We start from the raw sequence: 14,616 nt of genomic DNA, 5'->3' as shown, positions 1-14,616 counted from the left end.
GCACAGACTTACAATTTGAGGTAGTGATGTAATTTCAAAGTTTTTGTGTGTTTCCTTTGTGAGCCACTCTTCTTGTCGGGTCACACAGGCATCGTGGTGATTTCTCAATGTCTGCAGCCAACGAAAATATCTTACTTGTGACTACAAAACAAAACAAAAAAATCACTCGCTGTGTTTACATGTATCTGCCCTATAAACAGCATGAGACTTAAGGTTAAAACGTTGGATAAAACATTATGGCCATGTAGTGGTATTCCTTTTATACATGTATTAAAAAATGAATGAATAAATAAAGCCTTTTCTATACAGTACAGTGGTTCACAAGAAGAAGAAAAAACATCTCACCTCAGATTTCCCATGTCCCTCTTTATCCTTCGACTCATTCATTGTTGCTGAAAAAATAAAGTTGAGTTAACTATGGTAGCTGTGAACAATCTTTGCTTAACGTCCTGAGATCTCAGACATAGTCTATTGTCCCATTGTTAGATGAGTTATTTATGTTTAATGCCTCTGTGGCAGTCTCAGCTCCACTTCCCACAGCACATGGTGCTACAGAAGCTTCTTACCACTATGCTAAACATGTTCAATGTTATGGTTATTCTCAAAGCTAAGACTGGGTCAGACAGAAAAGTTATGGACGACCCAATGCAAAAAAATGCCCACCAGTATTGTGGAGCTCAAAATAAATGTCTAATTACTTTACACCAACGTTTTAACTGTATAATGTATTCCTTGTTAAAGAAAAGTGAGGCCACGTGAGTCTGGTTTTGCTAATGTACAACTAGCATGATAGCTAACCACCATGCAGCTAGCTAATCAAGCTAATATCCACTAAACTTTTCAACAATCTAATCTAAAAAAAAAAAAGAGCCTCATATACCTTCCTTCAAGTAGACAGTTGAGCAAAAAATAAGTCTGTCTCTTTATGTATTGTGGTAGAAATGAACAGAAAAGCTAGCACATTGCCACAGTACTTAGCACTGTTTTTGAAACGTTTTTGAGCACATATCTTAGAACATTGCAAACTAATTTGTCATCTCTAACTTAGTTAACTCTCAAAAAAAGACTTACCAGTTTGTTGACTGTAGGCTACGTGACATCTGTCGTGGACGCAGATGCAGAGAGATGCAGAGCACGGGTAGTGGCACCACTAGCTCCTCCCCCGCAATGCAAAATGGCGGCCAGGGATTTTGCAAACCAAAACAAACCAATGCTAATTTTTTAAAGAATATCAAAAGACAAAGGGTTAAATAAATTAGGCGAAGGAGGAATGGCATTTTCACATATGCCTACAGTGAAAATTGTGCCTGTGTCCACAGGCTACTTAAAGCCTTAATATCCAATTTATTTTTAGCATTGATTTCAAAAGAAGAATTCAATATTAAGAGTTTTAAAGCATGATGTCTGCTAATCAGCTATGCTCCAACTTTTGGACACAGAATAAAAAAAATTAAATTGAAGATTTGTCTAAAACTTTATAAACTGAAAAGTTTTTCAATGTAGTATTGAATGTTTTCTTTCTTGTAAAATATTGTGCAATGGTCGGTAGTTAGCACATAGCTGATACCTGTGTGTCACGATGTAGTCAAGCCACCATTTTATATAATGAGACAGTTTAGAGATGAACATTATGAGGACCTGTTAACCCAGGTTTGTGTATCACGATGTAGTCAAGCCACCATTTTGTATAATGAGACAGTTTAGAGATGAACATTATGAGGACCTGTTAACCCAGGTTTGTGTATCACGATGTAGTCAAGCCACCATTTTGTATAATGAGACAGTTTAGAGATGAACATTATGAGGACCTGTTAATCCTGGTTTGTGTATCACGATGTAGTCAAGCCACCATTTTGTATAATGAGACAGTTTAGAGATGGACATTATGAGTACCTGTTTATCCTGGTTTGTGTATCACGATGTAGTCAAGCCACCATTTTGTATAATGAGACAGTTTAGAGATGAACATTATGAGGACCTGTTAATCCTGGTTTGTGTATCACGATGTAGTCAAGCCACCATTTTGTATAATGAGACAGTTTAGAGATGAACATTATGAGGACCTGTTAATCCTGGTTTGTGTATCACGATGTAGTCAAGCCACCATTTTGTATAATGAGACAGTTTAGAGATGAACATTATGAGGACCTGTTAATCCCAGTTTGTGTCATGATGGAGCATCACCACCAGTCTGTTGTTATTGTTGATAGGGATGCACCGATACTACTTTTTTCTAAAACTGTTATGAGTACTTTGACTTGAGTAGCCTACTTGCCAACACCGAATACCAAAACGAGTACCATGCATTTTTCTCAAACATTCTTGTGTATAGATGGTTTATAGACTATATCATAGCAGACTAGTTAGTAGTTACCCATTTACCTGAGAAACGTAGATTTAGTTATATGAGAATCTTACATATGCTATTTTATTCTTTTTTTTTTATTGAATATAATTTTCATTATTATTAATCATTTTTTCCAAGGCTTAATTTGTCATTTGTTTCCTGGGTCCTGGATACCTGATACTATCGGTGCATCCCTAAATGTTTGTTTTCTAGTTCGTTTTAATGGACCTCTCAGTCTTAATTGTTCTTTAAACGTCACTATTGTAAACAAAACAACAATATTAACAGCTTTAATATAGCTCCTTTTTCACAAATTGTCCCGACCGGCTACAAAGTTTTACTACAAAAATGGCAAAGGTGGCTGGAGACCAGGCTGGGACTGAGCTGAGCCACCAGGCCAGATGCAGCCAATCTTAGGGGACAGCTGAGAAGCCACACCCAGTAGCCATGGGGGAGGGTGGAGCACCTGCATACAGAGAGGTGAGAGGGAGGAGCAGAAGCAGGACACAAGTCCCTCCCCAACACTCAGACAAGCCAATTTATAATTCTATTTGTCAGTCAATCAACTGTATTTGATGAGAACCATTCATGTAAAATAACTCAAAGTGCTTTACAAATATTCACGCAATGGTTAATGACATAGATTTAATGACTGATTTAGACTTGATTCAAAGCAGCCAGCGCTGTTAATAAACGCCCTTGTAGTGAAGATAAAAAGATAGAGGCCGCTATGAAAGTTCATGGGAGGCAAATGATGTGGTGCACATTGAAGTTGGTTTCACATTGGATGTTGGATATTCACTTCCAACACTTAGGTAGGCTACTGCTCTGGAGACACCTACAGCATGTTCCACACAGCCCACAGCTCTAGACTGGTGAAATCCTGTTCATGTGAAGCCTACATAAAATCACATTTATGGCGCTTTTCTACCTTCATCTGGTAAAAATCGTGGAGGCAAACAATAACAGTGATCGCTCCTACAGGCTATAGATAGACTCAGGGCAGATAAAAGTCCCTCTGCAGATAGGGCTGAAGGCTGAAGAGAACATTTATTTTATTTTTTATGATTTTCTTTTGGGTTGTCTGTGTTAACAAATCATGTTAACATTACGCTTATATTGAATTAAGTTGAAATAATAATCATTAAACGATTATGGTGGTGACTGTGGCACAGTTGGTGGAGCGGGTCGTCTCATGATCAGAAGGTCGGGGGTTCAAATTTGCATACTGTCCTTGTGTCTTTGGGCCAGACACTTCACCCTCCCTGCCTCAAGTGTCTGCGTACACTGTTGTATGAATGAGAGAGTGAATGGTTCCTTGCTGTGTGCCTACAGTATGTAGGTGGAAAAGCGCAATATAAGTTACCATTTACCTATAAAATATATCCATTTTAGTTTTAGCAGTGGTAGCTAGTAACTTAAGAAAACCAGTTACTGTATTTCTCATATCCTGCTTATTTGCTTTTTTTTAATTGCCTGTTACATTAAGAAAACAACTAATATTTTCATGTATTTATAATGTAAAAGGTTACAAAGGTTGAAGTTGTAATAAGTGCAGTGCAACAGCAAACACATGGTGGTGGTGTTTTGTGGGGACTTGATGATACACACTACCAGAACATGGTGTCATATGAGGACTGATGCAGTACCAACAGCCACCTTGTGGGGGCGCTGTTTTGTGGGGACCTGTGATACACAGAACCAGAACATGGTGTCATATGGGGACTGCAGTACCTCAGTGTGTCCACTAGGGTCGCATACACTCACACTAATTCAGGTTTTGGACATTCTGGGGACTTCTCAGGAAAAGTACATGGGGCCCATCTTGAGGCCATTTCTAGCCGTTTAAAAGCATTGTGCCTCTGGGGACCTCGAATGAGGTCCTCATAAGGTTTTAGGTCCCCACATGGCTGGTGTGTATACAGGCGGACGTCCCCACATGTGATGCTTTACAAGAACACACACACACACACACACACACACACACACACACACACTTTACAAAATGTCCTCTGTTGTCAAACTTGTCCTCACAATGTCGTAATTACAAGAACACACACACACACACAATCTTGTACTGCTATCTTAGTGAGGACACTCATAGACAACATATTTGGGAAAGATGGTGAAGAAAAATCTGAAACAATGGGCCGGAATTGGGGTGAAATTTGAGAAAATTTGAGTAATGAAAAATTGGCAAAACTTGGGGCTAAAATCTGAAAAAAATGGGGATTATGTGGAAAATATAGAAAGTATTACTAATGAATGAAATGAAATGAAAAAAAAAAGGGAAGAAATGGGAGAAAATCTTTGGCAAAAATGAGGAACAAATAGGGATGAAAATAGAGAAAATATTATATACAAAACATTGGGGGTAAAAAAAATCATTCATTTGAGCTGAAAGTCTCTTCCTTTAATTCTGTCCCTGGACAAACAGTCATTCCTTTTTCCAGTTCCTGCTTTCGATACTTTAATATTTTTATACCAGTTGTACCCGTGCTTTATTGTCGACCCCGCACAGGTGAACCCCCCTTCACACTGCGTGCTCTTTAGTAATAATATTAGTGATAATGACCTGGTACATCTTACCGCGGTTAAACTCGTGCTTTTCCATAAACACGTGTGAAGTTTGGAATGTGGTGCTGAGTCTGAAGCGTCTCCTGCAGACGAGGCTGAAAAACCATATTGTGTTTTTTATAACCTGATGATGTCGTTTCAGATCAAAGGGAACCACGAGAAACGCCTGAAAAAGGTTCGTGCTCACGTCTGTCTAATGTGTTTGTGATGTTTCATTCATATACATTCAGAGGCCGATATATCGTCTACACGATCGTATCGACAGGAGGGATGGGACGATAATCACTCTGTCTCTCGCCCCGCCTCTTTTGGCCCCCGGTCCACACGTCGCCGTAGCATCAAAGCACAGTAAAGGCGGGGCCCTGGACGGGATTGTTTCATGTGAATGACGTCACAGTCCCGAGCTCTGAAACATAAACTACTGTTTTTCTCACACGGCGAGTTACACGCCTGTAACCTGCGACCTCGAGCCCCAACATGCATAAGCTACTATTGTAGCCGCAGCTGCCCTGGGGCAGACTGACAGAAGCGAGGCTGCCAGTCTGCGCCATCACCACTCACTCACTCACTACACTCCCCCAGGCTTCCTGGTGTTAGGTCACCCCCCTCACTGATTAGGGACGCCGGGGCCCCCTGGTGGTGTAACACCATCATGCCCCGAGCTCGTTACAGCAGAGGGAGTGATTCTCCTCCAGCGCCGTCATCAGTTATTAAACAATATTATAGTTTATCCTGTTTATGGAGACATTTATAACACCGATAATAATGAGGATTTACATCACAAAGTGTCTAGATATATGTTATACACATATACACATGTATACCCAAATACATATATACATATACACATATACACATATACACATATATACATATACACATATACACATGTACACATATACACATATATACATATACACATATACACATATATACATATACACATATACACATGTATACATGTGTATATGTGCATATACACATATACACATATACATATATACATATACACATATACATATACACATATACACATGTATACATATACACATATACACATATACACATATATACATATACACATATACACATATACACATGTATACATATACACATATACACATATATACATATACACATATACACATATATACATATACACATATACACATGTATACATGTATACATATACATATACACATATACACATATACACATATACACATATACACATACACATATACACATATACACATATACACATGTATACATGTATACATGTATACATATACACATATACACATATACACATATACACATATATACACATACACATATACACATATACACATATACACATATACACATATATACATATACACATATACACATATACACATATACACATATACACATATACACATATACACATATATACACATATATACACATACACATATACACATATACACATATATACATATATACATATACATATACACATATACACATGTATACATATACACATGTATACATATACACATGTATACATATACACATATACACATATACACATATACACATATACACATACACATATACACATATACACATATACACATGTATACATATACACATACACATATACACATATACACATGTATACATATACACATTTACACATACAGGGCTTAAAGTATTCCGGCCGGGTGCCGGATTTCCGGCTTGAGGCCTCTGGCGCAATCAAAGTGTATCAGACTGCAAATTATTTGTCCCGTTTTTCCGCGCATTTGTGAAAACCTCCCGTTTCCCGCACTTCTTACGGTCCATGAATGCATCTCACGCGCAGCCTCGCTGTTACGTGATTCATCTGAAACCAAAACAACTGCCACGCGGATGCTGGAGCTACTTTTGTTATGGATTAAGTTTTGCCAAATGGACGCTATGACCAGACGAGTGAGAATCGGATAAAGAGGCGAAGAGCAGCAGGTTCTACGTCTGATCCACAGTGAGTTTATTTACTGTTTCTGTGAGAACAGTCGGGCTAACGGGGTCACATCACCCGCGCTAAAAATAATAAATTAAGCACTAAAAGCCCCGCACGAGAGCGCGGTGTCGGACCTGCCCCGCTCCGCGCCTCCTTCTGCAGCCGTGCGCGCGGTGAGACAGGTGCGCGCGGGAACGACCGAGCTGCTGCCGCTGACCCGCTGTTAAAAGCGAAACGTAACGCCTTCATATTGAACAGAGCCTCGCACTGTCACAATACCCGATTCGAGTGGAGTCCACAGACTAAAAAATAAGTGGAGTCTATTTGTTCCGCAAACGGCGCACACAGTGGCGTGAACGCGCCCACGTGTCAGTGCGAGCAGGTGTTGACCCGCTGGACACAAGCTGAAAGTGGCTCCAGGGCATTATTTTACAGCAGTTTTCCTTTAGGCTCAGTCCCAATAGCTCCAGCCAAATCTAACCAACAGCCTGATAAACAAACATGTATGACACTTCAGGCTCATTCATACTTCACAAGATGCAAGAACTTGACAAGCAAAAGTTACTTCATTTTGTTCTGCAGCTCAGGGTGCAAGAACAAGATGTTCTTGCATCTTGTGAAGTATGAATGAGCCATTAATCCTTTACTTACTAGATGATTTTGAAAAATATTACACTTTACATTTTGGTCTATACTTGTATTTTACCTCCCATATATTAAATGTTTGCACAACTTGGAAATACATTAGGACCAAATGCAGAGTAAATGTGTAATAAAAAAGTTTAATGAAAATTATTGGCCTAGGCTACATTGCCTATATACAGTAGCCCCTATCTAACGTAGCTCTTTTTTTCTTTTAAAGTACCGCTAAGAGTACCATTAAAGTACCGGATCGATAAGGAGTATCGATAAAAGTCCTGGTTGAGCCACAGAATGTTCAGGCTCAAGATTTTTTTTCACTTTAAGCCATGCACATATACACATACACACATACACATATACACATATACACATATACACATATACACATATACACATATACACATGTATACATATACACATGTATACATATACACATATACACATATATACATATACACATGTATACATATACACATATATACATATACACATATACACATATACACATATATACACATACACATATACACATATATACATATATACATATACACATATACACATATACACATATATACATATATATATGTATACATATATACTTGATACTTAATACATGTGTTGAATGATAAACGTTGGATTGTCTCTGAATGTCTGTGATTTGTCTCTGTGTCTCGTCAGAAACCTAAGGAAGAGTCCGGTCCGGGCTCCGGCTCCGGGTCCCAGGGCTCATCCCAGTCGGGTTCAGGGGGTGGGTCCTCGGGGGGCGGGGCCTCCGGGTCGTCCAATCAGGACCAGCGCTCTCACCAGAGGGAGAAGCTGGAGCGATTTAAGAGGATGTGTCTGCTGGAGCGCCGTCCGTCCACCTCGTCGTCCTCCTCGTCCTCAGAGTCCGACTCCTCAGACTCCGACAGCGACGCGGCCAATCAGAGAGCGGCCACGCCCACCGAGGCCTTCAGCCCCGCCCACAGGTACGCCGCCTTAATGACTTCACTCCAAACACCTGCCAAACTACGGCGAGACGCGCCTGGTGAGAACGACACCATCGGTTTATGAGCTACTGCTTTTTCACACACTTACAAAGTTCACATATGAAACACTAAACAGCAACAAGAATCATGAACTACCTGTAAACTATGGTAAACGACTTTTTACAAAGTGCACCTTTAAGTTACATTAAGTACCATTGCATTATAATGTAATGATTAAAATGTTCAAAAACAAAAATAAACATTCACATTTGCATTTGAGGAATGATTTTTTGCAAAATCAAGCCTGAGAATCTCACCACAGCGCTTTTGTTTTGGTCACGTTAATTAGGGCCGAGCGAGCGCCGCCCCGCGCCACAGCGTATATATATATATATATATACATATATATCTATAGCCTCACACTTTAACCTCTTAACCCCCACCTGAACCAAGCACATTTACCACAGTTTGTCTGTACCCAAATCTAAAAGCTTCTGGAAGAATGCCTCATAAGAGCAACAAAAACGAGACCAAAATGCAACAAAAGTGAGGTTAATAAAGAGGTTAATAAACGTTATCCTTATGTTGTGAAGCTGTTTAACCTCAGGCTCCGCCCACAGGGACCGCGGCCGCAGCGAGCGTGAGAAAGAGCGCGAGCGTGAGCGGGAGAAGGAGCGCGAGAAGGAGCGCGAGCGACGCCTGGCCGAGCTCGGCTTCAGCGCCAGCGACGACTCGGACGACGCGGCCAACGAGCGCGAAGAGGAGAGGGAGGAGCCCAAGAGGAAGGGGGAGGGGCTTCAGCTCAAGAGGAAAACCATGGAGACGGACGAAGACGAGGTGAGGCTGACTTTAAAACGCTAATATATTCTGTTTTAGTAGTTACAGCTTTAAGTAATATGTTTGTATTAGACATTACTGTTTCATTATGTAGCTGAGTTACACGACTTTGAGTTACGTTGAGTTACTTTTGAATTACTTTGAGTTACTTTGAGTTACTTTGTTACTTTTGAGTTACTTTGAGTTACCTTGAGTTACTTTGAGTTACTTTGAGTTACTTTTGAGTTACTTTGAGTTACTTTGAGTTACTTTGCGTTACTTTTGAGTTACTTTTGAGTTACTTTGAGTTACTTTTGAGTTACTTTGAGTTACTTTGTTACTTTTGAGTTACTTTGAGTTACATTTTGTGTTACTTTGAGTTACTTTGAGTTACTTTGAGTTACTTTTGAGTTACTTTGAGTTACTTTGAGTTACTTTGAGTTACTTTGAGTTACTTTGAGTTACTTTGAGTTACTTTTGAGTTACTTTGAGTTACTTTGAGTTACTTTGAGTTACTTTGAGTTACTTTGTTACTTTTGAGTTACTTTGAGTTACTTTGAGTTACTTTTGAGTTACTTTTGAGTTACTTTGACTTACTTTGAGTTACTTTGAGTTACTTTTGAGTTACTTTTGAGTTACTTTGAGTTTTACTTTGTTACATTTGAGTTACTTTGAGTTACTTTGAGTTTTACTTTGTTACTTTTGAGATACTTTGAGTTACTTTGAGTTTTACTTTGTTACTTTTGAGATACTTTGAGTTACTTTGAGTTACTTTGAGTTACTTTTGAGTTACTTTTGAGTTACTTTTGGCAATATATAAACTGAAAATAGTAATAATGTAATAATCAAGGTCGTCTTCAGTTTGTTCTTCCTCGTGAACACAGACCTGTTCCTTCAGCTGTGGATTTAAGTCAGTGCAGGGGTCAATTATTTTGAAAACACTGCAGATTTAAGGCTTTTATTTTGAAAACACTGCATATTGAAGGGGGGTATTATGCAAAATCGACTTTTTCAAGCTTTACATCATGTTATTAAGTCATTCCCTCATTAAAACTAGGGATGTCCCGATCAGGTTTTTTTGCCCCCGAGTCCGAGTCCAAGTCATTTGATTTTGAGAATTGCCCGATACCGAGTCCCGATCCGATACCTAATAAATTGTTTTAAAAATTAAGGAAAAAAACTATATTATTCAACTTGTTTTCATTCATGGTTTTGGATATAGAGAGTAACTCTACTGTGTCTGTTTTTCTCAAGTAAGCAAGACTATTAGTCTTTACAGTGTAATATAGTTTTACACAGAGAGGCTGATCTAAAATCCCATTCTTTATTAAATGTGTTTGTTGCACTGCAATGTAAAAAAAACTGTCTGGCAGCACAGACAAAAAACACAGCAGTAATGTGGCCAAACAGTTAAATAACAATATATTTGGCCAAAAGCTAAATGTGCCATGTTAACCTGATTACAGTCTCTTTAATAAGTAGATATACAGTGACCACATTTCCCAGCCTGAAAACCGGGACAGGGTCGAGGTCCGCGCGCGCAGTGCACCGTTCACCGAACTGTGCACGCGCGCCGTTCACCGTGGCTTGAGCGCGTGTCATCTACTGTACTGTGGGCGTGTACAGGGTGCGTGTGTTTTACTAAAAGCGTAAGACAACCAGGAGTGACAACAAGTGCTTCAATTCACCTCCTGAACATAGCGCGGGGAGAAGCGAAGAGAGGAGGCGGTGGTTATCAGGTCATAGAGACGAAGTTTCCCCTCGTCTTTCAGCGTTTGCGCACGTATGAGCGCAGCTGGCCATCACAGGCTTTTAAACATCTCCGCAGAAACGCGAGGAGGGTTTGTCTGCTCAGTGCGGGTCTGAGTAGGCCTGGTTTAATCACATGTAGCGGTAATAGCGATAAAAAACAGCTGTTTGCTACTTCTTACCGCTCTCTCCCCGTCCTGTCTTCCCGTCTGTTCTCACTCCTCTCTCCTCGCTTAGCCTACAGTAAACTCTGCACGGGTTATGGGAGATGTTGTTATTGTTCTCCTGCGCTGGCACTTGAGTGGATTTGTGGATTTCTCAGAGGGGGGGGGGGGGGGGGGGGACACGGACTGTCCGATGGTGCGAGTGGTTTGACGCAGCAGGTGGAGTGAGTGACAGAGGCGCTGGGGGAGAGGACAGAAAGTGGTTCGCGGTAGCTCGAAATCTGATCAAAAGTAACGAGAATGGACACGCATAAATATCCGAGTCCTGATCGGGAGGTGTGGTCCGATTCCGATCGAGTCCGTAGCCACGTGATCGGGCCCGATTTCCGATCACGTGATCGGATCGGTGCATCCCTAATTAAAACCATGCCTGAAGTGTTGCCTTGGCACATTCACGTATTTTCAGTGTTTGGAATAACGCCGTTTAAAAGAACGGCGTTAGGTAACGGCGTTATTTTTTCAGTAACGGAGTAATCTAATTCATTACTCTCCTCGTCGTTACAACGCCGTTATCGTTACTGGGTAAACAAAGTGGCACGTTACAATTGGGCAGAATGAAGCGCCGCGGTGTCAGCATGGGGAGAGCAGTGGAGAGGGTGGGCGGAGTCTGACGGAGCAGAACACGCACATCTGACTGTCCGTGCAGAGTACTGCATCGCGCTCTCTGCTCCATAAACTACTTGTGTCCCCGACCCGCGGCTTGTCATCCCCACAGCGCGGTGCAGCCGCAGGGGAGAATCAAGTTGGTGATCATTGATCAGTAGTGTTGGAACTTATTTTTAACCCAAAGACGCAGTGGACGCGGTGGAGACACGTCTTTCTCCCTCTCTCTCTCAGCGCCTTTCTTCTTCCTCTCTCCCCGCTCTCCGCTCCATAGAACAGTGCAAGGCCACTAACCTTCTGGGGCATGTAAACTTATATTTGCTGTCGATTGTTTCACGGAGAGACATCATGCTTGTGCGTAAAGTCTGCCCTGATCGTTGGCACATGTTACTCTTGTTCCTCCCCATTCTCTTTGAATACGGCCATATTCCTACATTAATAAAACAGCGGCGCAAATACAATACCACTCAGTCACAGGGGCCTCCCCCACTCACCCCCCATTCAGTTCATTCAGTTACTATGAACATCTTTGAACATCTTTGAACACCTGTCTGTTCTAACCATTTCAATTGACTTGTGAAAACAGCAACAACAAAAAAACAAAATTCTTTGACATATAGCAACACAAATAGTTACTTTCCCTGGTAACGAGTTACTTTTATTATAGAGTAATTCAGTTACTAACTCAGTTACTTTTTGGAACAAGTAGTGAGTAACTATAACTAATTACTTTTTAAAAGTAACGTTCCCAACACTGCGTATTTTCGAGTAATCTGTAAAAACTCTGATGGCGGCCATTTTAGGGATAAAACGCCTGATTCCTTCAGGGAACGCCTCGACCTCCAGGATACGCCTCCGACCTTTCGTCACCAGCCGAGTAACCAACCACTGCCCCTCAGCAGAACCCCCTCCCCGCAGTGTCTAGGCCTAAGATGTAAACAGAGTCATCATGGAGGATTAGCTTCATGTGTTGTGAACCGGAGCCACAGCAGACTTTTATAAAGACACACATCACACACGGAGCCTGGCTTGTTGATTTGGAAGTTTATTGCTCACATTTCATCTACAATGGGTCATAGCCGAGTGGCTTTCTCCCGGAGCTAACAAGCTAGCTGTGACAAGCTAACGGGAAAATTCACTGAATATACATATATATATATATACATATTTTGCATTGAAAACGTCACTAAAACAGGCAACTGCTTGAAGCAGCCTTTATGATGATCACACACTGAGCCGGGCTTGTTGATTTCGTAGTTTATTGCTCACATTTCATCTACAGTGAGTCGTAGCCGAGTGGTTTTCTCCCGGAGCTAAGGCACTATTAGCCGCGACAAGCTAACAACCTTCACCTTCACAACATTCATTGAAAACAGGCAGCATATTATGCACAAATAACGTCAATAAAGCAGCAACTACTCGAAGCAGCCTTTACGATGATCGCACAATGAGCCTGGCTTTACACATTTGTGGTTTATTGCAGACTTTTCATCAACAATGAGCTGTAGTCGATTATAACAAGCTAACGGGTAACCTCGAAAAACCATTGTCCACCTGCACAGATAATGTCCGTCTTTGAATCGTATGGGCTCCTGCAGATCCTGGTGTCGTCCATGGGGGTATAGTTAGAGATCCATAGGGCATGGCAGATGCAAAGAGAAGCCTCCAAACAGCAGTTATTTTTCAGGCAAGAGCCCCTTCCAAGCGTCCGGTGTGGAAGGTTCATCTCCAAATAATATCCTGTGTGGCCATTGTTCACAAAGTGATAAACAGAAGCTCCTTTCCAACAATAAAAATTAAAATGGGGCGTGTCGGAAAGGGTCAGGGAGCGTCTTAAAGAGACAGGGGCCTATTTCAAGTCATTTGCTACGGCCATTTTGAAAGAGCAATTTTATACAAGGCAGTTATTTTAATTTACTGCATTGACAGACCAACAGAAGGTTTGGTCATCATTGTAGTGTGATATAGACTGGTGCTATGTGGCTGAAAAAAGCATAATACCCCCTCTTTAAGAGTTTCATTCCACTCTTTAACAACATCTGCATTTTGCACTTTAAAGACTCCACTCAGCTACACTTTAAGGTTTTTACACACAAGGATTTTTCCAGATCTGATTCTGACAGATTTGTTCAGCTTGGCCGATTCTTTCACTAATAACTAGTTTATTCCAAAAACGAAACATTTAAACCTCGCTCTGAACATTATTCAGATTTCACTTAAAGGAATAGGCCACTGTTTTTACATACTAAGATATGTTCTTACCTAACCTTAGACCAGTTAATATATCCCCGTCTGGTCTTTGTCCGTGCGCTCTGTCACGCAAACGGAGCACATACGCAGCCTCTCCCACATGTCATATAGCTCCAAAAAAGCTCACAATAGAAGCTACCAAGCTCTTCCACGTGTTCCCTATTTAAATAAAGTTACGTGAAGTGTTTTCATGCGAAGTATATTTACACAGAAATGTAGCATGTCGATTTTATAAGCAGATAAAAAGGGGGACTATATTGTGAGGCGTAATGATACGAGGAGCACAGCGTCCGCGCAGTAACTCCTAAAGACTCCCCCGCTCACTTCCGTCAATAGAAGCTGCGTGACTTGTAGAGCAGCAGAGAACAGTTGAAGAAGCGTGGATAACTTGTGAACGATGCCTTTTACGTGCATCGTGCTGGGCTGTGATAACAAGCAGAAAGTATATAG

At 40.9% G+C, this 14,616-nt stretch overlaps 1 protein-coding gene across 1 annotated transcript in view; it reads left to right on the top strand.

The window, feature by feature from the left end:
- The window catches only part of fbxl19 (F-box and leucine rich repeat protein 19), a 58,961-nt gene that overhangs the window by 25,195 nt on the left and 19,150 nt on the right, over positions 1-14,616 (top strand). The window contains exons 6-8 of the mRNA XM_079564178.1: positions 5,067-5,099; positions 8,235-8,524; positions 9,145-9,361. Of these exons, the coding sequence (XP_079420304.1) occupies positions 5,067-5,099; positions 8,235-8,524; positions 9,145-9,361 (540 nt within the window). The remainder of the gene's footprint in view (positions 1-5,066; positions 5,100-8,234; positions 8,525-9,144; positions 9,362-14,616) is intronic.

This window comes from Gobius niger, assembly GCF_951799975.1.
Source record: "Gobius niger genome assembly, chromosome: 10".
Lineage (NCBI taxonomy): Eukaryota > Metazoa > Chordata > Actinopteri > Gobiiformes > Gobiidae > Gobius > Gobius niger.
Note: the sequence above shows the minus strand (reverse complement) of the source record. Positions and strands in the feature narration are given on the sequence as shown.